The 25,681-nt window shown below is 44.8% G+C and overlaps 1 protein-coding gene across 5 annotated transcripts in view; it reads left to right on the forward strand.

Moving 5' to 3' along the window:
• Positions 1-25,681, forward strand: part of EFR3B (EFR3 homolog B) — a 1,026,989-nt gene that overhangs the window by 600,359 nt on the left and 400,949 nt on the right. For all 5 annotated transcript variants that reach the window (XR_014963209.1, XM_085613091.1, XM_085613090.1 and 2 more), the window contains one exon: positions 24,862-24,983. Coding sequence is in view for 4 of the 5 variants with exons in the window: in XM_085613091.1 (XP_085469217.1) it covers positions 24,862-24,983 (122 nt within the window). In the remaining variant the exon portion in view is untranslated. The remainder of the gene's footprint in view (positions 1-24,861; positions 24,984-25,681) is intronic.

Below are 25,681 nucleotides of genomic sequence, written 5' to 3' on the forward strand. Positions count from 1 at the left end.
TCACTCACTCTCACTAACTGACTGACTTTCACTCTCCTGTTATTTATACCCCCTTAACAAAACAAGCATTGGCATAGCCAATAGGTCTCGCCTTTGAGACCTTATAAGTGTTTAGCCATGCAACAGTTGATGCTGTTGTACCAATGATATTGTGCTGCATAACTAAATACTTATAAGGTCCCAAAGGCGAGACCTATTGGCTATGCCAATGCTTATTTGTGTGTGCTGTTTTGATTGCTTGTATTCTGCCTGATGTGTAAACTGTAAAGCGCTCTGATTCTCTCAGTGGTCATGTTCGCGCTATATAAAATTTTCAAAATAATAAATAAAAAATGAAAATAAATAAATAGCCATTACACCATTACAGCTGCACAACTACCCCTGAACAGCTTCACAACTACAACGGCAATTGCAGACGAACACCATTGCAATTATGCTACTAGCACAATTACAACTGCTGCACTCATTAATCCTAGTGCAAACATACAGCAGTCAAACTACAGTACCAATTGCAAGAACTCTGCAAATGCAGGACTACTACAACAATGAAATTCCAACATTCACATCTACAACAACCCCAAACATGTACAGAAGGCAAACAACCCATCAACTCCACGTTTTCACAACTCCAGCAACACCAAACTGCTAAGCAGTTCCACTGCTGCACAGCTCCACTGCTCCACCACTTGCTCAATTACAAAAACGATGAAGTTTACAGCTATACAGGTCAAATGTAACTTCAAAAAAAACTCTCTCCTTACACTGCACCGTTCAAACTTTATTTCTACAACTCAAAACCTCTACTGATGCACAACTATAACTATGCATTACCACAATAAGAGTATTTCCATACCATTCCACAAGGATACATCTGTTAGCATGGCTACTGATCATGGGCTTCTCGCCTCTAACACTAAACTGGAGCCAGTCGCTGGAAAGCTGAGTGCAAACTATGGATCGGGATTCGTTAGGCCTGTAGCGGGTTCCTTCAGCGTGTTGTTGAAGTAACTCTACCACTTATTTCCAGTGTCTCATCGTGGGAGGGCTCACTGCCGGGTTTGCAGGTGGGTACAGACGTGAGCAGTTTGTCTGTGCTTGCAGGGATTCAGGAGGTGTCATGTTTGGGGAGTGACTTCCGGTTTACTGAACCTAATCCATTATGGCCGCTCTCCTAGTCTGCTGTATGCAATTTATACCCAGTTCGCTGTGGATTCCTTCATCTCTGGGAGCCTTGTTTCGTTTTCAGAGCTAGTGTCGGTTTATAAGTCCTGCTGACCTTTACCTTCTGCAGCACAACACTTCTGGGTTCTTTTTCTCTGTTGTGCTTCTCATCTTACTTGTACTTTTTGCAATTGTGATGTTTCACCCGTTTTTGCCTCCTTTTCCTGAATGCTACTAATCCGGAATTCCTTCCGCATTATTGTTGCTACTTACTCCTTAAATACGTTCTGGAAATCTACCTGCCTCTACCCTAGTTTTTATTGTACTAAAAAATCCCCCAGCAGCTATACAAATGAAAATTCACAATGAACACATAAGTGCCGAGCAAACATGAATATATGAAAATTAGAGGACTTTTATTTTTGTGACAAATGATGTAATTCTATATCCATACCCATGAATTTCGCATTTCTATGGTATATTAACAATACTATCTCAACAACATATTACTAATATGTCTTTAAGAGTGTACTGTTAATATACCCTAGAATCGTGAAATTCAGGGTATGGATACAGAGTTACTACATCATTTGTCAAAAAAATAAATGTCCTCTTTTTTCATATATTCAAGTTTGCTTGGCCCTATGTGTCCATTTTGTAATTTTCTTTTGTACAGTTGCTGGGAGATTTTGAGTACAGTAATATTTTCCCTGCCCTTGGAACTGACATTAATAGCAGGTGTCCTTGTTTTCACATTTTCCACCCTAGGTTTTGCTTGTGGGCACTCCTTGGGTGAAGTGAGAACTCTCCTCGCCTGCTGTTCTGTGCCACCACTTTCAAGGTATGACCCTTGCGTCCAGCACTTGAGAACAACTGCACAGATGCAACACATTTGTCAAACTACACAAAAATTGCACAAATACAGCAATGCTACAGCTGCACAGCTATGACTCTGGAACAGGACAGTAACACCCCCACTGCATCACTGCTACAGCAATACCTAAGATTAGTTACTGCACAAACACAATAATACCACTTTAGCATACTTACAACATAAAACGTGCATAACTACAACACAGCAGCTGCATAGCTACAAATCTACAACTGCACACCACCCCCAAACGCCACAATAACACATCCAGTAGCTTAACTACAAACTGCTGCAAGTTTAGAATACCAAACTCCATTGTAACTATACTAAACGTGCTACTCATATTTGCACAAAAACAATACTACACCGCTACCACTTCACATCTACAACACAATAGCATGAGACTTGCACTCCCACCACAATATTGCAACTCAGTATCAGAAGCCCAATCATATACTGACATTAAAACTAGACCTCCTCAGCATCACAACTGCACCCTTACAATTCTAGAACTATGTTAAAATTGTACACGTATAGCATAGCTGGTACCACAAAGCTACAAGCTACAACTGCACAACCATCACTCCCTAACTGAAAAAAGTACACCAGACCCTTACATGTGCCTGGCAGCACAGTAATTGCATACTTGCAATGACACATGCTGTACAGTTGCTAAACAACAACTGCACACCAATACCTCCGCTTCATAACTACAATACTGCAAATGGGCCCCGAACTTTACAACTACAGCAATGCATCTGCACAACTGTACGACTGCAACCATTGGACTAGAATGTCCTTTTAACTACCCTTTTCAACTATACACTTAAAATAAAACCGATTTTTAACTACCAAAACAGTACCTCTTTACAGCCATCTACCTATAAATTCACGAGTACAATATATTCATAGTTTCATACATTTAACACTGTAACTGCATAACTGTGACACCATAATTGAAAGCATCTTTGAACCCTGTAATTTATAACTCCACAACAGTGCAATAGCTCAACTACAGCATACATTCCTGCACCAGGACTACAGTTGCAGAGTTCCACCAATACAGCTGCACAAGTACAACAACACCTTCAATCACAGCACTACAATGCTAGAACTACTCAGATTATGATCTATGGCTTCATGTGTATTGAGATTCTTTGCTTACCTCTCTGCAACAAAACAGACAACATAGTTTCCCTGTTCCCCTTACCCACCAAGGTCTTGAAAAAGCCATCAACTGCCAACTCACAGAACACTTGGAGAGGAAGAACATTCTGGACTTCTGCCAGTCTGGATTCCTCATTAACCACTGCACCAAAACCGCTCTTATCGCCACCACTGACGACATCAGAACCCTCCTCGACCAAGGTGAAATGGCAGCCCTGATCCTCCTCGACCTCTCAGCAGCGTTCGATACCATATTCCACCACACCCTCATCATGAGGCTTCACCACATAGGAATCTAAGGAGGCGCCCTTACATGGACCGCATCCTTCCTCACCGGGAGAATCCGCTTACCACAATTTACTTCAGAACCTTAGAACATTATATGTGGCATCCCTCAAGGCTCATCCCTCAGCCCTACACTGTTCACACCTACATGGCCCCCCTAGCTAACATCAGAAGCCATAGACTAAGCATCATATCTTACGACTACAACACTCTGCTCATCCTCTTGCTATCAGAAGACTGATCCACCACCATGGCCAACTTCCATAGATGCATCAGGGGTGGCTCCTCTGCTAAGGCGGAGGAGCGTCGTCCCACTGCTTTGAAGCAGTGAAAGAAAGGAAAAATAAAATGATACAAACTTTTTGTTATTATCATTTTATTTTGTCTTGCTGCAGCAGCTTGGTGAGGTGGGGCTGCCCTCCTCACAGATCTCGGCAGGGGGAGGAGTGGTGTGCATACTGAAGAATGCATGACGCTTTGGCGCTAGTTTTCCGAGGAGGAAAAGGGCCAGGGTTGTTATGCATGCTACTTCCTGGTGAAAGATAATGGTCTTTGCCCTATCCTGGATCTCGGTAACCTGAACTGCTTCCTAAAAAAGGAAAAGTTGAAAATGCTGACCCTAGCTCAAGTTCTACTGGGTTTGGAGCTTAGAGCCTGAATGATGTTCCTAGACTTGCAAGCTGCACACTTTCACATCCCTAACTTGCAGTCTCATCATAAGTACTTGCGGTTTGTAGTGGGCTCTGTGCACAACAAATTTGTGGTACTGCCCAAGACTCCATGAAGGTGGTGGTTGTGGCCCACCTCAGATGGTGGGACACCCCCATCTTTCCATACCGTGATAACTGGTCCCTCAGAGCCAGTTCCCCAGGATTGGTGTTGCGCTATCTGCAGTCGACAGCATCTCTGCTGTTCGACCTTGACTTTTCGATCAACAAGCCCAAATCTCACCTGTGCCCTCCCAATTAATCCAGTTTATAGGGAGTGACTGAACACCAACCTTCTGTGCTTCTTTCCATCTGCACGGAAAGTACAAGACATCCTGGAAATGACTCCGTTCCAGCCAGGCGTGACAATTTCAGTCCTGAGAGTCCTGTGGTTCCTAGGTCTGTTGGCTTCCTGCATTCTCCTAGTCACGTTCGCACATTGGCACACAAGGCCCCTTCAGTGGTGCCTACACAGACAGTGGCTTCAGTTTGGAGGAGACCTGACGGACTCCATCGTGATCTCCCTCAGCGCTGCTGCGGAATTGGCCTGGTGGACGAGGCAAAGTTGATGTACAGAATGGCCTTCCCTCCTTCTTCAGTCATAGCTAAGGTAATGATGGAAGCCTTCACCTTGGGGTGGGGTGATCATCTGGAGGATCTGGAGATGAGAGGCCTCTCGTCTCTGGATCAGTTGGTGCTGCACATCAGCCTGCTAGAATTGCAGGCGATTCAACTGGCACTCAAAGGCTTCCTTCTCTCCATTGTCGGTTAGTCCATCCAGATTTTGACAGACAACACGACGGTGATGTGGTATGTCAGCAAGCAAGAGAGTAGGGTCTTACCTCCTTTGTTTGGAAGCATTGAAGCTGTGGTCTTGGGCACACCACCAAGGAATCTGGTTCAACCCCCCCTCCCTCAATCCCCTTGATTCCCCAAGTTCTGAGGGAGATTAACCAAGACCGTGCCCAAGTCATCCTCATTGACTCAGATTGGCCGGGAAGGGTGTGGTTTGCAGACCTGCTGAGCTTCTCGTATCCCCGCTCCCCCTGCAATTCAGGCTGAATCTTCTCTCCCAATCTGGGGGAATGGTTCTGCACCCCAGTCTCCTGGATCTCCAACTACGTGCTTGGAGATTGGGTGAGGACAACTGAGCTCCTTTCAGCTGTCACCAGAGGTTGTAGTCGTTATTTTATCTGCACATCGCTGCTCCAATAAGAAGCTGTATTCCGGCAGATGGGGCAACTTTGTTGCATGGTGTGTGGACAATGGAGTGGATCCCTTGCAGGCCAAGTTATCCCATGTGCTAAACTTTGCACTTTACTTGGCCCAGAGTGGATGCGCTATTGGCAATGTAAGGGGTTATTTAGCAATCTTGTCTACTTTCCTTTTCCTTCCGGATCAGCCATCCCTGTGCAAGTCTCTAGTGGTCATAAGTTTCCTCAAGTGCTAGACTAATATTTTTCCTCCCACTCCGTTTGTGGTTCCTCAATGGGACTTGAATTTGATTCTTTAATTTTTGATGGGGACTCCGCTTGAGGCCCTTCACAGTTGTACCCTTTGTATGTTAACTATCAAAACTGTATTTTTGATTGCAGTAACATCTGTCAGGAGGCTCAGTGAGCTACAGGCCCTTAGATATAGCCCTTCTTTCACAACATTTATTCTGGACAAGTTGGTGTTGTGAACCAGGGCTGCTTTCCTTTCCTTTCCAAGGTCGTCCCCCCTTCCAACTTACCCAATCCATCACCCTTCCCACTATTTACTTTACCCTAATCCCTCAAAGGAGGAGAAGTGATTGCATATCCTATATCCTAGTTAAGCGTTTAATTACTACCTTTATCGCACCAAAGAACGTAGATTGGATGATCAGCTGTTCATTGGTTACTGTGGTGCCAAAAAGTGGATAGTGGTTCAGAAGAGAATGCGATCATGAGGGATAATTCTCTGCATTAAAACTTGCTATACCTTGGCCAAGAAAGAACAGCCTGAAGGGATCCGTGCTCATTCCACCAGAGGCTAATCTACCACTTCTGCTCTTGCGCGGGGGTTCCGATTGTGGATATTTGCAAAGCGTCAACCTGGGCCTCCCTGCACACATTTGCTAAACTCGAATGTCTCAACTCCGAAGTGAGAAGGGAATGGTCACTTCACCAGGTTGGTTCTACCGGACTTACCGGACTTCCTCGTATAATCATCCATCATCCATCAACCTTACCCTTCAATTACCCTATTAAAAAAAGAAGTAAAAACGGTACTACTGAACAGTCTCCTTCCTCTCTGATGCGATTAACGGTACCACCTTGAATCCATTTGTTTCCGGCACTTTCCTTTTTCAGTCTGACTCTCATTCATTATTTTTTGACTACCAAGGTTTGCTCTTGCCAGTCTTCACTTCAACACAATTTAGGGGTATTCTACATTACATTGCCCAGCTAGTATTGCTTCGTTATCACCTGGTGTCTTTGTATTATTTGTGCATACTATGTTATTTTTCATTGTATAGCGCTCTGAAATTACTCTGTGACTCTATATATTACTCCTTGTACTTTTTTACACTGTACAGGGCTCTGATACTAGAAATGGTCATGTTCGCACTATATAAAACTCCATAAATAAATTTATATAAATCAAATAAACCCTCCTCCGGGATTGGGAATTGCTGTGGAATCTGTTCTACAGTTGAGGAATCTGCAGGTTGAAGTATCCATCAGAAGAAATAGTTACATGTGGAAGTGATTTATCTGGTGGACACTATCTAGCTACACACTCCTCAGCGAACCACCCACTTCCCCGTTTGATGGATGATTACTACACACCAATTGATAAGATCCCCTTCTACTTTCTTTTTGGTACTGCTAAAGATTTTCGCTGATGTCATTCTATCCACTCACCGTGAAGGCTTGTGAAAAACAGGGTTACTGACGTGGATACGCCAGGACGGGGGCTATATGGGCTTGGTGGTATCACTTGGCGTCACTTCCGGAGCTGACCAAGTCCAGCGCCTTCTACTGGTGACTTCAAAGCTTTGAAGTTTCCGGATCCAGTCTGAACCTGGGGTTGTTTTACAGGTGAGAAATCTGCAGGGAGACCGAGTATCCACTAGAAATATCGTTACCACGTGTAAGTAACTTTTTCTTTGAGTGCCTACAAAAAAATATGTTTTTGGAAAAACTCACTCGCGATCACCTGATATAATGCATAATCCAAAATTTGCAGTAGCAGAAACTGCCTTGCTTCCTAAAGTCCCGGTTTATCGGTACATTTAAAAATGCATGTTTTTCTGCCACTTCAGTTTCTGTTTATTTCATTTTTTATTGTCAAGTGATGCAGGGTCAGTACACAACGATAAAATATTGCAAAGCACGGCTTGATAGTTGGCTTGTGGGTATTTCTGGGTTTTTAAAAAATTAAAAATCCTACATGACTCTGTGATCAGAAGAGTCACGCAGATGTAGAACCAGAGTTCCCTGAAATGCAAATTTTTCAAAGCAATTTTGCAAGCAAAAGTTCCTTTTGGAACTGCTGCAAGCAAACATTATCTTGGTGTTTTTGAAGTCTGGTACAGAATCCTTCTCCCATCACATGACCAGAGTCGGACTGGAAAACAAAATCAGCCCTGGCACAAATGTTCAAAGCAGCCCCACACTGCAGGAGCCCGCGACTGGAATGGAGATGAGCGTGGATGATTGGGTCATGGTAGCCCCCTTGCTAAACACAATAGCCCCCTACCCTGCAGTCTACCTCGAAAATGCTTGAGTGGCTGAATGGCCTCCCCAGTCCTGCACGTCACTCGTATCTTATATTTGAGCCCTATTAGGTCCAAGTAGGAGCGCCCACAGTTCTGCATAGAAAACATATGTGCCATCCCAGCTCGCTTGCTGTCATGCACAGAGCCCTCACGCTTTGTCTCATATCACTCGCTCTTCATAGCATATAGCTTGTGAGCAGCGACAGCAGATGTCTGCTTCCACTCAGTTCCCTTGCGCTCCTAGCCTGTTCCAGTCCTTTCACCTGCACCAATCTGGAGGATGGTGACCTTCACGATTGGTTGTGAAAAACGGTGCCTGCCATCCAGTACTGGTTCTCAGCCCCGGTAGACATTACCTGGTTACCTTGTAATCGTGGCTGCCGCCATATTTCTTAGTGTGCTGTGCAATGAAAGCTATGAAGGCGCATCTGTCTTTCAAACACCTTTATCAATCCCAACACTAAGCGCTGCCCTCATACATGTATAGAATCACATGCCACACATGATCAAAACGAAGACCACATCCTTTCATCCACACACCCTGTATGGTATAGCGTTCTATTTGTGACGACAAGCGCTTCAGCACTGCAGCTAGGGGTAGTAAGTGCTGTATAAATGCTACAGTGCAATAGATATGGCAGTAACCATACCCTCATGCCTGCTGGGAGCCTTCTCTACCGGGTCAGAAGCTTCCTGTTCCTCTGGTATATAATCAGTGCTGGGGTTGAGCTTCCTTGTGTCATAACACTTCCGGTCTGCTCCCTTGATCTGTTGAGTTCTTTGTTCCTGGTCTTGCTGCCACCCCAGTTCTGCATCTCTACAGCTTTTGTTGCAGTTCTTCAGCTCCAGTACTTTTGTCTCCAGTTCTTCCACCTCCAACCATATATATTAATGCTTTGTAACCTCCGACTCCGTAATTCCATCTTGAAGATATGACTGCATTTTAGGGTCTTTGCTGCAGAAGCTATTGGCACGGCTTCCCTCAGGGCATGCTTCTATAACCTGTGGTGCTACCAGGACGGGCAGCATGGCTTCCAGAAGGGGCTCCGCTTACTTCAGAATCATGGAAGGAGGTGAACAATAGACCACAGAGTCCAATCTGTTGCAAGTGGGATTGGATCCTAAAGCCAATTAGTTACTCACGACTTTGCAGCAGTCACATAAAGCTATTTAATGGGATTGCAACCTAGACCTGCGGTAGGTATCTTCACCCATTCAGCGGTCTGACTAGAATTAGGATTTGTTATCTGAAAAAATCACCTTGCAAGGATTAGCACCTGTGAGATTAAAGCAGTGTTGTGAGATTTCTGCAGGAGAACAAAGCAGGGGTAGGGGAACAGAGGACTTGCAGCGCTAGGAACGACAGTTTAAGCACAGAGTTATGAAAAAAAAAAAACTCGAGTGATAACATTTTGTATTCAAGACAAAAGTGAGGCCTGAATGCCATTTTGTTGGAATTGGAAATAGGAACTGTTGAATTTAAAATAGTTCCCGCTTTAGCAGGTTGAAGAAAATTAGCATTGAGATGTTAAACCAGAAATTACACCAGCAGATTGAAAATGTCCGGTTTGGTATGAGTTTTAATTAATATAAATTATAATTATCTTTTTTAAAAGGCTAAATATAGTTAACAAATGAGACATAAGTGCAGCCGTCACATTATACATCCGTTTACTAACCCTACCCATCTTCTCAGTCACTTAACAGCTTTCGAATTTTCCAATAGTAAACGTTTGGTCGACAAACTGTGCAGCTGGCATTGGGCGCCAACAGAGAGACGTCATCTATGCACTGGGTGCAGGCCCAGTGGCAAACCCCGGTATCGCACGACTAAAAGCTGTGCACAGCAGAGGTTGGCCATCTGCTGATGGTTGTGTGCAGGGACAGCATGGGTTTGCTGCCAATGCAGGGTTGGGCACAGGGGCTGACTGTGAGGCTAGGACCTACAGCTGACCCGCACTGCACACGGCCCATGGTCTTGCGCAGTGGGGCTGGGCACTTGCGGATGGTTGGGCGCTAGATCAATTTAGAATACGGTCAGAAAGTACTTCACAACAACAAATTCAATGAATACAAACCGAAATTAAAGTGACGCTATAGAAGTAATTAAAAAAATTCAGAAATCATTGTTCAAATTGCTAAAGAGTACTGCGTTCCTCAAGGTACTATGTGAGTTCGAAGACAGTGCATGGTGGGGTGCAAGTTATAGTTAATTAGCAAAGTGTTTTTTTAATGTTTTTATATCACTTGAACGCATACTTTTAGTGTGTGTGTGTGTGTGTATATGTATATATATATATATATATATTCGAGATACATATCCACGCAGCTGCTGAGACTTCATGCGCAGCCAGTGAACAAGGGCTATCGAGTCCGAAACATGTTTGACGCTTTGCTGTTGGGGACTGAACGTGCTATGCCTGTTACCTGCATTAAAGAAGGCTAAATTTCAACCTGTGTTGGCAACTCCTTGCAAGGCAAACCTTTGGTTATGGATATATATATATATATATATATATATATATATATATATATATCATGCTCGGTGGGGGGTGACCAACAGGTGAGTTGCACTCGGACAAAGGGAAGGTTTTCCCCAAACAACCTTTATTTTCGAATCAGCCAGCAACCCTCGTCAGCAAATGAGACTGCAATCCTGACGCGTTTCGAGGGATTCTCTTTTTCAAAGGATGTTGCAGTCAGAAAGCGCATGATTGGCTCACCTTCAAATTTCAAGCCGCATAGCATGCCCCTGATTGGCTGCTCTGGATGAGTCTATGCTTAGCTTTATGGGAGGTGTAGTCTTTTTCTTTTCCTGGATGGATGCGCTTTCAAAGTTAGATGCAGGCTCTCACATGAGCCTCTGGCAAGCGTGGCTGGCGCATTTCATGTCCCTTGTCCCACATGTAGAGCCCCTCGTATACGAGCCCAGTGGCCTCCAGCTTCAGGAGTGGTGCAAACCCGGCGGCAGGACGGCCGCCAATATATCATGCTCGGTGGGGGGTGACCAACAGGTGAGTTGCACTCGGACAAAGGGAAGGTTTTCCCCAAACAACCTTTATTTTCGAATCAGCCAGCAACCCTCGTCAGCAAATGAGACTGCAATCCTGACGCGTTTCGAGGGATTCTCTTTTTCAAAGGATGTTGCAGTCAGAAAGCGCATGATTGGCTCACCTTCAAATTTCAAGCCGCATAGCATGCCCCTGATTGGCTGCTCTGGATGAGTCTATGCTTAGCTTTATGGGAGGTGTAGTCTTTTTCTTTTCCTGGATGGATGCGCTTTCAAAGTTAGATGCAGGCTCTCACATGAGCCTCTGGCAAGCGTGGCTGGCGCATTTCAAAAACCTTCCCTTTGTCCGAGTGCAACTCACCTGTTGGTCACCCCCCACCGAGCATGATATATTGGCGGCCGTCCTGCCGCCGGGTTTGCACCACTCCTGAAGCTGGAGGCCACTGGGCTCGTATACGAGGGGCTCTACATGTGGGACAAGGGACATGAAATGCGCCAGCCACGCTTGCCAGAGGCTCATGTGAGAGCCTGCATCTAATTTTGAAAGCGCATCCATCCAGGAAAAGAAAAAGACTACACCTCCCATAAAGCTAAGCATAGACTCATCCAGAGCAGCCAATCAGGGGCATGCTATGCGGCTTGAAATTTGAAGGTGAGCCAATCATGCGCTTTCTGACTGCAACATCCTTTGAAAAAGAGAATCCCTCGAAACGCGTCAGGATTGCAGTCTCATTTGCTGACGAGGGTTGCTGGCTGATTCGAAAATAAAGGTTGTTTGGGGAAAACCTTCCCTTTGTCCGAGTGCAACTCACCTGTTGGTCACCCCCCACCGAGCATGATATATTGGCGGCCGTCCTGCCGCCGGGTTTGCACCACTCCTGAAGCTGGAGGCCACTGGGCTCGTATACGAGGGGCTCTACATGTGGGACAAGGGACATGAAATGCGCCAGCCACGCTTGCCAGAGGCTCATGTGAGAGCCTGCATCTAATTTTGAAAGCGCATCCATCCAGGAAAAGAAAAAGACTACACCTCCCATAAAGCTAAGCATAGACTCATCCAGAGCAGCCAATCAGGGGCATGCTATGCGGCTTGAAATTTGAAGGTGAGCCAATCATGCGCTTTCTGACTGCAACATCCTTTGAAAAAGAGAATCCCTCGAAACGCGTCAGGATTGCAGTCTCATTTGCTGACGAGGGTTGCTGGCTGATTCGAAAATAAAGGTTGTTTGGGGAAAACCTTCCCTTTGTCCGAGTGCAACTCACCTGTTGGTCACCCCCCACCGAGCATGATATATTGGCGGCCGTCCTGCCGCCGGGTTTGCACCACTCCTGAAGCTGGAGGCCACTGGGCTCGTATACGAGGGGCTCTACATGTGGGACAAGGGACATGAAATGCGCCAGCCACGCTTGCCAGAGGCTCATGTGAGAGCCTGCATCTAATTTTGAAAGCGCATCCATCCAGGAAAAGAAAAAGACTACACCTCCCATAAAGCTAAGCATAGACTCATCCAGAGCAGCCAATCAGGGGCATGCTATGCGGCTTGAAATTTGAAGGTGAGCCAATCATGCGCTTTCTGACTGCAACATCCTTTGAAAAAGAGAATCCCTCGAAACGCGTCAGGATTGCAGTCTCATTTGCTGACGAGGGTTGCTGGCTGATTCGAAAATAAAGGTTGTTTGGGGAAAACCTTCCCTTTGTCCGAGTGCAACTCACCTGTTGGTCACCCCCCACCGAGCATGATATATTGGCGGCCGTCCTGCCGCCGGGTTTGCACCACTCCTGAAGCTGGAGGCCACTGGGCTCGTATACGAGGGGCTCTACATGTGGGACAAGGGACATGAAATGCGCCAGCCACGCTTGCCAGAGGCTCATGTGAGAGCCTGCATCTAATTTTGAAAGCGCATCCATCCAGGAAAAGAAAAAGACTACACCTCCCATAAAGCTAAGCATAGACTCATCCAGAGCAGCCAATCAGGGGCATGCTATGCGGCTTGAAATTTGAAGGTGAGCCAATCATGCGCTTTCTGACTGCAACATCCTTTGAAAAAGAGAATCCCTCGAAACGCGTCAGGATTGCAGTCTCATTTGCTGACGAGGGTTGCTGGCTGATTCGAAAATAAAGGTTGTTTGGGGAAAACCTTCCCTTTGTCCGAGTGCAACTCACCTGTTGGTCACCCCCCACCGAGCATGATATATATATATATATATATATATTCACTTAAAAAACCATAGGTTTCACAAATGTTATAGTTAGCTGTACATTTCACTCGTAAAAAACCAATGAAATTCCACGTTATAGTTAGATCAGGTAACTATAACTTGCGCGCCCACAATAAACTGCTGATGACGTCACATATTACATCACTCATGACATGGTCAGTGACATCACTCATGACATCAATGATGACATCTGAAATTACACATTGTGGATTGCGGTCGCGCAAGTTATAGTTACCTGATCTAACTATAACGTGGAATTTCATTGGTTTTTTACGAGTGAAATGTACAGCTAACTATAACATGTGTGAAACCTATGGTTTTTTAAGTGAATTTGCAAGGTTTTGTAAATGATAATTCCTAACTATAACGTGTGTGAAACCTATGGTTTTTTCAGTGAATTTGTACGGTTTTTTAAATGCTAAGTTATGTATTTTTTTTTAATTTTTTTTTCTGGTTTTTCACTGTGCGCACACCCTACGCTCCGCTCCTACCCTGAAAGTCTCGGGGGGATTCGTCAAGCGGGGGCTGAGATAAAAGGGGGGTCCCAAAACGCGTTTTTCCCATGCATTTTTCCATAGGACCTTTAGACACAGCTACAGCCCGAACGGCTGAACAGAATTACTAGAAATTTGGCAGAGAGGTAGTCCTCAGGTCAAGGAAGTGCCTTTTGTAGGTTTGGTGTAAATCTGTTCAGTAGATTCTGAGAAAATAGCCTTTAAATCTATATATATATCTGAGCCAGCTTACGGTGCGCTTACCGTACGCGTACGGTGACGTGCGCGAGCGCGATTCTGATTGGCTGTTAGATCTTAGTAAACATTCGAATCGGTCGAAACCAGGAAGCGGCGGCCGCCATTTTCTCTCTTGCACTCAGAGTGTGGATTACAAAACAAAGGGCAAAAACATGTAAAGGAGCTGTTTAGCCAGCTCCAATGCACCTAGCCATGTAGAGGGAGTCCCCAAAGATCCCCCAAGGCCAAAAACGCAATTTTAATTTTTTCGTTAATTTCGCCGATTATGCTTACCGTACGCGTACGGTAAAAAATTATTGAAAAAAAAAATTTATCCACACCCTCCCCACCCCGTGTGCAAATGGTGCCCGAAGTGCACCATTTGTGCATGGCTTATCAACACTTAAAAAAAATAAAATTTAACCTTTCACAACGAAGCGCATCATATGTCCTCCATGTGCGCACGGTGCGCGAAGCGCATCGTGCGTACATGGCCCATCTAGCGTAACATGGGCACGCGATGCGCGTAGCGCACCGCGTGCCCACCGTGCGTGCACGGCACTAACTGCATAAAGTGGGCGCGCGTTGCGCGAAGCGCACCGCGTTCTCACTGTGCGCGCACGGTGCGCGAAGCGCACCGTGCGCGCACGGAACGAACTGCGTTAAGTGGGCGTGCACGCCACGAATGGCGTAAAGTAACTTAGCATTTAAAAAACCGTACAAATTCACTGAAAAAACCATAGGTTTCACACATGTTATAGTTAGCGGAAATTTTACTGATAAAAAACCAATGAAATTCCCCCGTTATAGTTAGTGCAGGAAACTATAACTCACGCGACCGCAATCTTCTGCTGATGACATATGTGTCTTTATGAAAAAAAAATATTTGTAATATATGTATAGCTAAAAATTTATGGAAGAAGACATGGGCAAATAAGTGTCTAAATACAGTATTAGCATCAGCAGAGGATTGCGGTCGCGTGAGTTATAGTTTCCTGCACTAACTATAACGGGGGAATTTCATTGGTTTTTTATCAGTAAAATTTCCGCTAACTATAACATGTGTGAAACCTATGGTTTTTTCAGTGAATATATATATATATATATATATATATATATATATATATATATATATATATATATATATATATATATATATATATATATATATATATATATATATATATATATATATATATACACACATACCCACTCCAAGGTTCCCACCTGTCGAGACACATTCTGACATCCACTGCAACAACCATCATGCGGTAAAAGCCGGATCGGTGGGCGGATCCAGTTTACAGCATGCCTGTCGATTCACGTCCGACGCGTTTCCTGCTCATTGCACTCTTCAGAGGCACAACAGTTATTTTGGCATAGAGGCCACACCTCCCACTTAAAAATATGAGCCCTCCAATGGGTGACTAGAATGAGTCTGTGTTGGTTTGTGGGTCTTGTAGTGTGTTCCTTGAAGCTTTAATATAAATATATATATATATATATATATATTCCTCTTCACCGATTTTTGCAGAGCTCAGTCTGGGTGCGGTATCCTGCGACAGAACCACGCCGCTCAATATTTTCAACACAATCCTTCTGGTCATAAAGACAAGTGGGTCGCACTCCCGTAGTTTTTGCAATTTTTGTTTAATTTCCCTTACATCCTCATTTGCATGGCTATAGGCGAGACGATCTACGTGTTTTGTATCTCCAAAGACATCTCCCAGAATGCAAAGGGGTGCTTGTATCCCCAAACAGGAAATGAGGCAATGACTGTTTGAATATATGTATTAGGCGGTGACAAGCGGTCGGTTGATCATGAGCAAGGTATTTGGAGATACCGAAACGCGTAGATCGTCTCGCCTATAGCCATGCAAATGAGGATGTAAGGGAAATTAAACAAAAATTGCAAAAACTACGGGAGTGCGACCCACTTGTCTTTATGACCAGAAGGATTGTGTTATATATATAGCCAAGTACTCCTTCATAATTGCGCTGGTTGTGAACGCGCAAAGAAAGAGCACGAACCACTAGAGTCTTGTTATGCTGCAATGTTTATTCTTGCTCCCAAACTCGTGCAGCAGCCATGGATTGTATTGAATATATATATATATTACCTACTGGCAGTCGCCAGAAGGTAGTTATAGTTAGGACCTATTTTCCATAGGAAATCCGCAACATTCTATTTGGAATAACGTTGGCGTTGATTGATGAATCTTCGCGAACGTTTCCAAACTTTTGGCCAGCTCAGGTCCGCTCCTATCCTGAAAATTTCACGGTGATTCGTGAAGCGGGGGCCGAGAAAAAAGGGGGGTCCCAAAACACGTTTTCCCCATGCATTTTCCCATAGGACCTGTTGACGCAGCTACAAACCCGAAGGGCTGAACGGAATTACACCAAATTTGGCAAAGAGGTAGTACTCAGTTAAGACTTGTGCCTTTTGCTTAAATGGTGTAAATCCGTTCAGTAGTTCCTGAGAAAATCAAAAGTAAAATCACATATATATCTGGGCGGAGCCTAACCACACATCTCATCGTGAGATCTGATTGGCTGTCAGCACTTCATCCAAGAAGTGTTGGCAGCCATCTTGGGACCAATATACATGATAGCACCTCATTAAAAAGCATTGCAGTTAATAGAAGGTTTTAAGACTTTAGTTACATTATAAATCATTTGTTGATGGTACCATACTCATTTTAGGAATTGTGGTGTATTCTAAGGTGATTTTACCATGTGAAAAAGCCTTCTGCTGTGATATCATAAATCATGTTTGAGAGAAAGCTATTTTCTCATGCTTTTCCCACAGAGGTTTGGAAGGTGAACTATAAGCTAAACTGAGAGCATATTTTCTGTAAATTCACATTATCTTTCTCAGTCATGTGAGAATTAAGTCTGACATTCTCAGTAAAACATGTACATCCAACAAGGGCAGAGACTGTCAGTTGATTCCTTTGTGTTCTACTGCAGATTCCCAGAGTGTTCTAAAGAACAACTAGAGCGCTAACAGTCCTACTTATGACAAACGTATGGCACACCTGAAGCCATCTTGGTTGGAATAAAGTGGTAACTCTTAAAACATTTAATTTAAAAAGAAACAAAATGAGGGGGTTCATTTTGCCATAAAAAGTATGATTAGTGCTGCAGAAAGAAAAATTAGGGCACATTTTGAGTGACTTCTCAAATCTTCTTCTATTTCATAAAAAAATTCTGACATGCAGACTGAAACATGCACTTTCAATACCAGCAGCAGACTTCCGTGGTCAGCAGTAGTTTTACTACAGTGATCTAATGAGCAACTAGAGTGCTAACATTCAGAATTTATGGCAAATGTGTGACATATCTGGAATCAAACTAAAAAACTGAAAGCATTTCCTACTGAGGAAACTGCAGTAAATGGGCAAATTAGGAAACTTCATAACAAATAAATCTCCCAAGATGGCCACCAGAGACAAAAGAGCCCAAATGCAGCACAAATATCACCCAGATGTAGCCCACATGTAGCCCAATGACAGAAGTGTGCAATTATTTTTTGTGTATTTGCAGTTTTATATAGTGCAGACTTGTCAGGTATTGGAGTGCTTTACATGAGCATTGGTTACATCACACAAGATCAAATTCATTTTGGTTGTAGACATGGGGAGATTAAGTGATTTGACCAGAATCACAGAATGTTGAGCTGAAGCAGAAACTCCAACCTGGTTCCCCAGTTGCAAAGTCTGCAGCTCTGGAAGTAACACCACATCCTCTCCCCTAGGTGCAACATTTAATCAAGTGGTCAACTGAATAAAAAACATAAAGATCACAAATAATTTAAAAGTTCTTTGTCGTTATTTGAAAACTCAGAAAATATGTCCTCATTTTCGTTTTTTAGAGCACTAACCAAAATTATGATGCAAATAAGACCCTCTCATATATGTAATTTCTAAAGGAAATACTCTAGGTATTACAGTTTTGATTACATCAAGATGACGTCAGGCGTTCCACACTTTTGTAATAAATATAGAATGTTAGCAATCTAGTTGCTCATTGGGATACTGTTGAGAGGCAGAGGCACGGACTCTGAAAATTGAAGGCAGGTAGGAGAGTGCAGAGGCAACAATTTGACAACACTGGGCAGGCAGGAAGGGCAGTGGCAGCACAACAGACTATGGAGGGCAGTGGAAAGGGGGGCAGGGGCAAAAAATCAACAATACAGGACTGGCAAGAGAGGCTGTGGCAATATAATAGACCATTGTGGGCAGAAGGAAGAGGCAGTGGTAGTACAGCCATACATGCCAACAGACCCGTTTCAGCCAGGAAACGTCCAATGTTTTTAAGCTCAAATGGGCTTTATTTGATCTGTCTACAATCTCTTCTTTTACAATGTAACTCAAAGGGGAAAATCAATACCCCAGTTTTTTTCAAAATCTCCCTCTTACCAAGTTCAAAATGTTCGCAAGTATGGTACATTGGATCATGGTAGGCAGGAGGAATTGGGGTAGGGACATGGACTCGGATAACAGAGGGCAGGAGGGACATGGAGAGGTGCACCAAACTGACTCTACAGGGCAGGCATCAGGGTTTGCAGCAGCACAATACACCACACAGCGCATGCGGGACGGGAGTGCAGCACAACAATCCATAGAAAGCAATAGGGAGGGGACAGTACCATGCACATGGACAACAGAGAACAGAGGGGAAAGAGGCAATGGTAGCTAGCTGACCATAATGGACAGACAGGAGAGAAAGCTGCAGCATAACAGACCATAAAGGGCAGGAGGGACGGATCAGGGGCATTACAATGGAACAGACAAGCCAGGAGGGAGGGAATAGGGGTCTGCACATGGAAACCGAGGGCTGGGGGCAAGGGGGCAGGGCAGGAGCAGCATGATGACCATGGAGGTCAGGCAGAATGGGCACTAGAAACAAGACACACAATGGAGAGCAACAATGAGACTATGATGGCATACACACAGACCATGGAGGGAAGGTGGGAGGGGGTCAGGGGCAGCTAGCTGACCACACAGGGAAGGTGGGAGGGGCCATGGCAGCACAGAAGACCATGCATGGCAAGCGGGAGGGTTAGTGGCTGCACAATGGCTTTGATGGGCAAGAAGGAGGGTGCATGGGCATGCACAAAAGACCATGGAGGATAGAAGGGAGGGTCAGAACCTGGGCACAGTCAGAGTTCAGGGGAAGGGGCCTCACAACAGACCTCGCGGGGCAGGCAGGAGGAGAAGTTGCAGCACAACAGACCAGGGAGGGCAGAAGGGTGTGGCAGTAAAATGGACCATATTGGACAGGAGGAAGGGGATAGGGGGATGGCATGTGGACAGGTAGGGTGGAGGTGGCAGGGACAGGTTACAGTCATCTGACAATGGTAGGCAGGTGGGAGGGGATTGGCAGCTCAACAGAACACTCAGAGTAGATAGGAGTGGCAGGTGCAAGGAACAATGTAGGCAAAAAGGATGGAGCAGGGGCATGCCCAAAGACATCGGAGGGCAGGGGGAAGGAGAATAGGGGCAGCAAGCTAAGCACAGAGGCTAAGCAAGAGGTCAATGATGGGCCATAGAATTGGGCAATGGAGGGAAGGAGGAGTGGACTGGTACATCATGCTAAATGGAGGGCAGTGGCAGCACATCAGACCATGCATGGCAGGAGGGAGGAGGCTAGTCCATGGATTCAGATAACAGAGGATAGGGAGGAGGTGGATGGGTCAGCAAGCTAACTGTTCAGAGAAGGTGGGTATTAGGAACTTTATTGTTTTTAAAATGTGTGTCTGTGCGAACTACTTAAAATATGAACAAGTATGCAGCATAATCTCAATTTTATTCAGGAAGAAGAGGACGTTTGTGACTGTGACTCCGGGCTCACTTGGCAGAAACACCCCCTGACCCTCCACCCCCCATCGCAAAATGTAATGCCCGTGAAAAGGGTAGGTGGACGCAGTGTTATATAGAAACTTAGTCCTGAGAGCACGATTGAAAATGAAAACTAGATATAGTATATGGTATAAACTATGCACCAAAAAGTGTGATATAAGATGAACCGGGGCGTGAAATATAATATGCAATACATTGTGCGCAATGACAGATTCATTGGAGAGCGTGAGATAGCACAGGCACTAGCGCGTGCTATGCGATATGCGCCTTGAAGTGTAATATGCACAGGGCAATGTTGTGTAACCTAACTAGTCTCTAAAGTTGTAATTTAAAATATTTGCTGGGGAGTGTAACGTTGCATATGCACTGTGACAAAGATATGGATCCCAATTGTAATATCTATGACATAGCGTTGTGCGTTATAACATAGGCATCGAGGAAGGCACGTTAGATGGGGCAATATAACCCGTGTGAAGGCAAGTGTGGCATGACATATTCACGGGGTGGTGTTACAGTGCACATGGGCTAGAGAGTGCCATAGCATACGCACTAGCTGGTGGAATACAACACAGAGGTGTGAGGCACTCGGCGGGCACTGGTGGGTGTAACACAGCTTTGGGCTCAGCCAGGAGCACGCTGTGACTCTCGTGAGGTTCGTTTCCTTTCCAGAGAGTAAAATAAAAAGTATTACACATCCGGCGGTGGATGTGTATTTTATTAACCGTGAGGGGGGTTTCTTGCATAGTTTGGTCGAATTTTTGTCGAATCCCCTTTGAATGGCTTGGTGTGCGTGTATATTAAATGTGCCCGTCAATAGCTACCCATGTTTGTATAAATAAACGACAAGGGTGTCTACTTGGAGAGTACCCACCGGCGGGGGCGCCGGCATTAGGCACGGTAGGGCGTCACACGTCAGAGCTTCACTAGCGGTGTAAATACATTCCATGTGGATTCATTCTATGCATAGTCGCCTTTTAATGAATATCACGCAAATCGTCATGGTGATCGGTACGTACGGTTTGTCCAGCATGTCCTAGATGTTTCTATAAATATATATTTTTTTAAAATAATAAAAAACAAAGGCCGGCCCCATGGGATGGGGTCCCCGGGGCCATAAGTGGCCTGAGGAGGGGGGCAACGCAGCCCCCTCCTAAAGAATAAAAAAAAAAAGAAAAAGGCGATGACCCGGTGGTTGAGGTCCCCGGGGCCGATTAAGTCCTTGGGAGGGCCAAATTAATTTTTTTCAACAAAAGAAATTAGGGTGCAGGCCCTGGGGGACGGGGTCCCCAGGGCCAGTAAATTGGAAAAAGAAGGGGGGCCACACAGCCCTCCTTCTTAATAAAATAAATAAAAGACCGGCATCGCGCCGGAGGCCACGCCCCCTCCTTGCAGCACTCTGCAAACGCGCCCCCTAGCCAGTTGTAAGTTGGGGAATTAATTCCCCTTCAATACTGAGGGTCCCTGAGGGCCAACTAGCCCAACGGGTATCTCCAGTATGCGCCAGGGAGCTGCAGACAGGTGTTCTGAGGTCACGCCCCTTTTTACACCTCTATGCAACGCAGCTCTGTGGCGCTTACTGGAGATACCTAGTGGGCTAGTTTGACCCTAGAGACCCTTAGGATTCAAGGGGACTTTATCTCTCAACTTAGAACAGCCACAGGGCACATTTACACAGTGGTGAAGGGAGGGGACGGGGCCTGAGGTGACGTGTGCAAACACGCCCTGTGGCACGTTTTAAGTTGGGGAAATAATTCCCGTTCAATCCTGAGGGACCCTGGGGGCCAACTAGCCCACTAGGTGCTTCCAGTAAGCGCCACTGCGCTGCGTTGCAGAGAGGTGGTCTAGGCCATGCCCCTCTTTACATCTCTCTGCAACGCAGCTCTGTGGCGCTTACTGGAGGTACCTAGTGGTCTAGTTGGACCCTAGGGACCCTCAGGATTCAAGGGGACTTAATCTCCCAACTTAAAATGGCCACAGGGCGTGTTTACACAGTGGGGAAGTGAGGGGACGGGGCCTGAGGTGACATGTGCAAACACGCCTTGTGGCGCGTTTTAAGAGGTAGTTTTAATCCCCTGCCCTATTATATACTAGGGGCTTACAGAGGAGGTCTTGCTGATCACAGGGGGACCCCAACGCATAGTGTTCCCTAGTGTATGTAGGTGTTTTCACTGTATTCTGAGTGTCTTAACATAGCACTGGCTCTAGGACTGGTTAGTCAGACTCAGTTACCACCAGTATCCGTCTGAAAAAGTTGAGGGTACAGGATGATTTTGCAACAAGGCTTCTTTCTGCTCTTCTGTTTGTTCTTTCTGCACGTTATCCTTCTTCCTGCACTTTTCTTCGTCTTTGAGGACTTCTGTTGCTTCTTTCTGCATTTCTTTTTTTTCTTTCTGTGCGTTTTTTCTTCTTTCTTCACATATCCGATCTCTGTAGGCATAGTCAGGAATTAGCATTTAAAAAACCTTTGAAATTCACTGAATAAACCATAGGTTTCAGGGGCGTTATAGTTAGGAATTAGCATTTAAAAAACCTTAGAAATTCACAGAAAAAAACATAGGTTTCAGGGGCGTTATAGTTAGCTGGACTTTTCACTCGTACAAAACCATTGAAATTCCCCCATTCTAGTTAGTTCAGCTAACTGTAACTCGCGTGCCCACAATGCACTGCTGATGACGTCACATATTACATCACTCATGACATGGTCAGTGACATCACTCATGACATCACTGATGACATCTCAAATGACATCACTAATGACATCACTGATGACATCATCCTTGTGATAGTGGCAGACCTCCTCTCCCCCTAATATACCCTTTGATACACACATTCAAAAATAGAAATTAACCTTTTCAAAACAATGAACATACCAATATCAGTTACAACAACCTATTCAGTAATTCTAAGATCCACATACACATCCACTCATTCACCAACAGTCCTATACAGTCACTCATACATGTACTCACTCATCATATGTACTCACTCATCATATGTACTCACTCATCATATGTACTCATGCACCTATACATCCTGTTACACAACACCACTCATCCATAGAGTTACTCACACACATAGTCACTCATGCTAATAAAGAATCAAACATCCATTTACTTGCATATACAGTTATACACACACCACCACACCTACTTCTACAGAAACTTACACATACTTAGTCTTTTAAACAATCACTTATAGAAACACATACTTATTCATACAGGAACTCTTTCAATCTCTCACTCTCACATATACTCACTTATATACACCAAAAAACACATATACTAGTTTAAAACATATGTAGTTAATCATAAAGACACTATTGAGACAGTCATTCACTCACTAACACACCCATGCACACTCATCCACCCATACAGTCCTGCACACATGCTGTCTTCAACACATACAAACAGTGAGTCACTCATTCATGCACCTATGCACTACGTAATACCCCCCACCGAACCATACAGACACTCAGACACTCATACTGATAATCAAAAAACCAACTAATAACCTATATAGACACTCATGTAGCTACTCACCAACCCATGCAGCCACTTATACACAAAGTGAGAGACTATACAGATATTTACATATTTAAACATTACTCACTAAGCCATGTATTCACTAAGATAAACTTAATCAGTCAGTTATACAATCAATTTTTCAAAAACAAATCATCCATTTAGACACTTATATACCCATTTATATACCCATTTATTCTTCCATCGACCTTGAGATGTACATATATAAAACATATGTAATTTTCAGAAAAACACACATTCACTGGATGATGTCATCCGTGATGTCATCCGTGATGTCATCAGTGATGTCACTGACCATGTCATGAGTGATGTAATATGTGACGTCATTAGCAGTGCATTGCGGGCGCGCGAGTTATAGTTAGCTGAACTAACTATAACGGGGGAACTTCAATGGTTTTGTACGAGTGAAAAGTCCAGCTAACTATAACGCCCCTGAAACCTATGGTTTTTTCAGTGAATTTCTAAGGTTTTTTAAATGCTAATTCCTAACTATAACGTGCCTGAAACCTATGGTTTTTTCAGTGTGTATATATATATATATACTTTCACCAAATGATCCTCAATCAGTGCGCTGTGTCGCACAGCAGGTGCTGGATGTCGAGGTCGGACCAAACCACGCAATATTTTATCCAATAAAACTAATGCACCGCACTCCAGGAATCACTTGTAACTTTGTTGCACTTTATTAAAGCACAACTATCACCATCACCGACGTTTCGTCCAAGAAATGGTCTCGTTCACTGTTTTCATAAGTCCATCCTCACTTCCCCTATTTAGCCAAGTTGCACAACAACAAAGCCAACGTTTATAGTGAAAAGAAAGTGACATAGAAGACAGACAATCCGCTTTCGGCTGTTTGCATGGACATAGAGGATAGACTACTCAGTTACCCTACATTTCATAAAACACAGTAATTGTTTACGAGTTCTGTAATACTGAAAGCGCTGGAGCACATGCAGCGCCAGCGCTTCCTCAAGAGGGCATTCCCTCATTTACACGTGGGTGTGGCCCCATGCAAATAAGGGAATCCCTTTGCCTACGCGCCCGCGCCCTATTACAGATGCGGGCGCAGAGGCAAATAAGCTCTCAAGAGGCACACTGACAGTGCGCCACCTAAAGGTGGCATACTGTCAGTTCGCCTCCTGATTGCAGCCCTCTGGCGAGGGTAAAGGTGGTCCCATGGACCCCCCAGACATCCCCTTGCAGGCGGGTGCAGTCATGGACTGCACTTGCATGGAGGGGGATCTCTAGTCTAAACCCCCTTCAAAGTGCAGTTGGGTTGCCGCCTGCACTGTGAAATCACAGAGCAGCTTCAAAGCAGAGGCTCTATTTTTTACCCCAATGCGCTGTCCTAGGGGCAGCACGAGTTCACGGCTGCCTTGGGGCAGCGCATTCACCCTAATACAGCGCATTCTTTGGTGCCCGACGTAATCAAGGAAAATGTGCCTTATGTATAATACGGCCCCTAGACTTGAAAGAACCTGGGGCAGTTATCTGTGCATTGGCCAATCAAACCTTGTTTCTCTTTGTTCTCTCCCCCTCATGCCCTGCCAGTTTGTGAAGTTTGCCAACATCGAGGAAGACACCCCATCGTACCACAGAAGTTATGACTTCTTTGTGTCGCGGTTCAGTGAAATGTGCCACAACAACGACGATGACTTGGACGTCCGGAACAAGTGAGTATGGTGATTACTACCCTTTGTTTTTTTTTTAAAACATGTTTTATTTGTCGATTGCACAGATGTTACAGCACCCTGGGTATCAGGATCATCAATGAAATCACATTGCAGCATATGATTACTACCCTTTGTGTGGTGTTTCTTTGCATTTCTCTCAATATTGTATCTCTGTAGGCTCACATCTTGTGTTGCTGGAGAGCATTCTGCAGGTGGTCTAGACCCCTCCCCTGCTGACTGCGATCTCTGGTGGAGCCTTCCCTTCTGCTAGTGAACATATTATAATAGTGTCATATTGCCACATTTTGGCATATAGGGTTTCTAACGTTAGCTTAAATACGGTGGAGAAAACTGTGCTTGCAGCTTGGTTTTTGATCCTAATGCCATTAATCGTTTTTAGGTCTCGCTGAGCTCAGCGCATGCGCTGGCTCGGAAAGACATTTTGTATGTTCGCTTTCTTAAGTGCTGCTTGCTGGCCTAGCGCTTGCGTGCATGTGCACGCGTGCAGCCGCCATGCGCTAGGCCAGCCAGCAGCACTCAGGAGAGCGTCATCGCGATCACTTTCGCTTTCACAGCGATCGTGATCGCGATGACGTTATAATTACTGCACCCGCGCTTTACTTTTAACATTAAAAGTAAAGCGCGGGTGCAGCGATTATACCAAAAGTAAAGAAATAGATGTTTTTTCTATTACTTTA

This window comes from Triturus cristatus, chromosome 6 (assembly GCF_964204655.1).
Source record: "Triturus cristatus chromosome 6, aTriCri1.1, whole genome shotgun sequence".
Taxonomy (NCBI): Eukaryota; Metazoa; Chordata; class Amphibia; order Caudata; family Salamandridae; genus Triturus; species Triturus cristatus.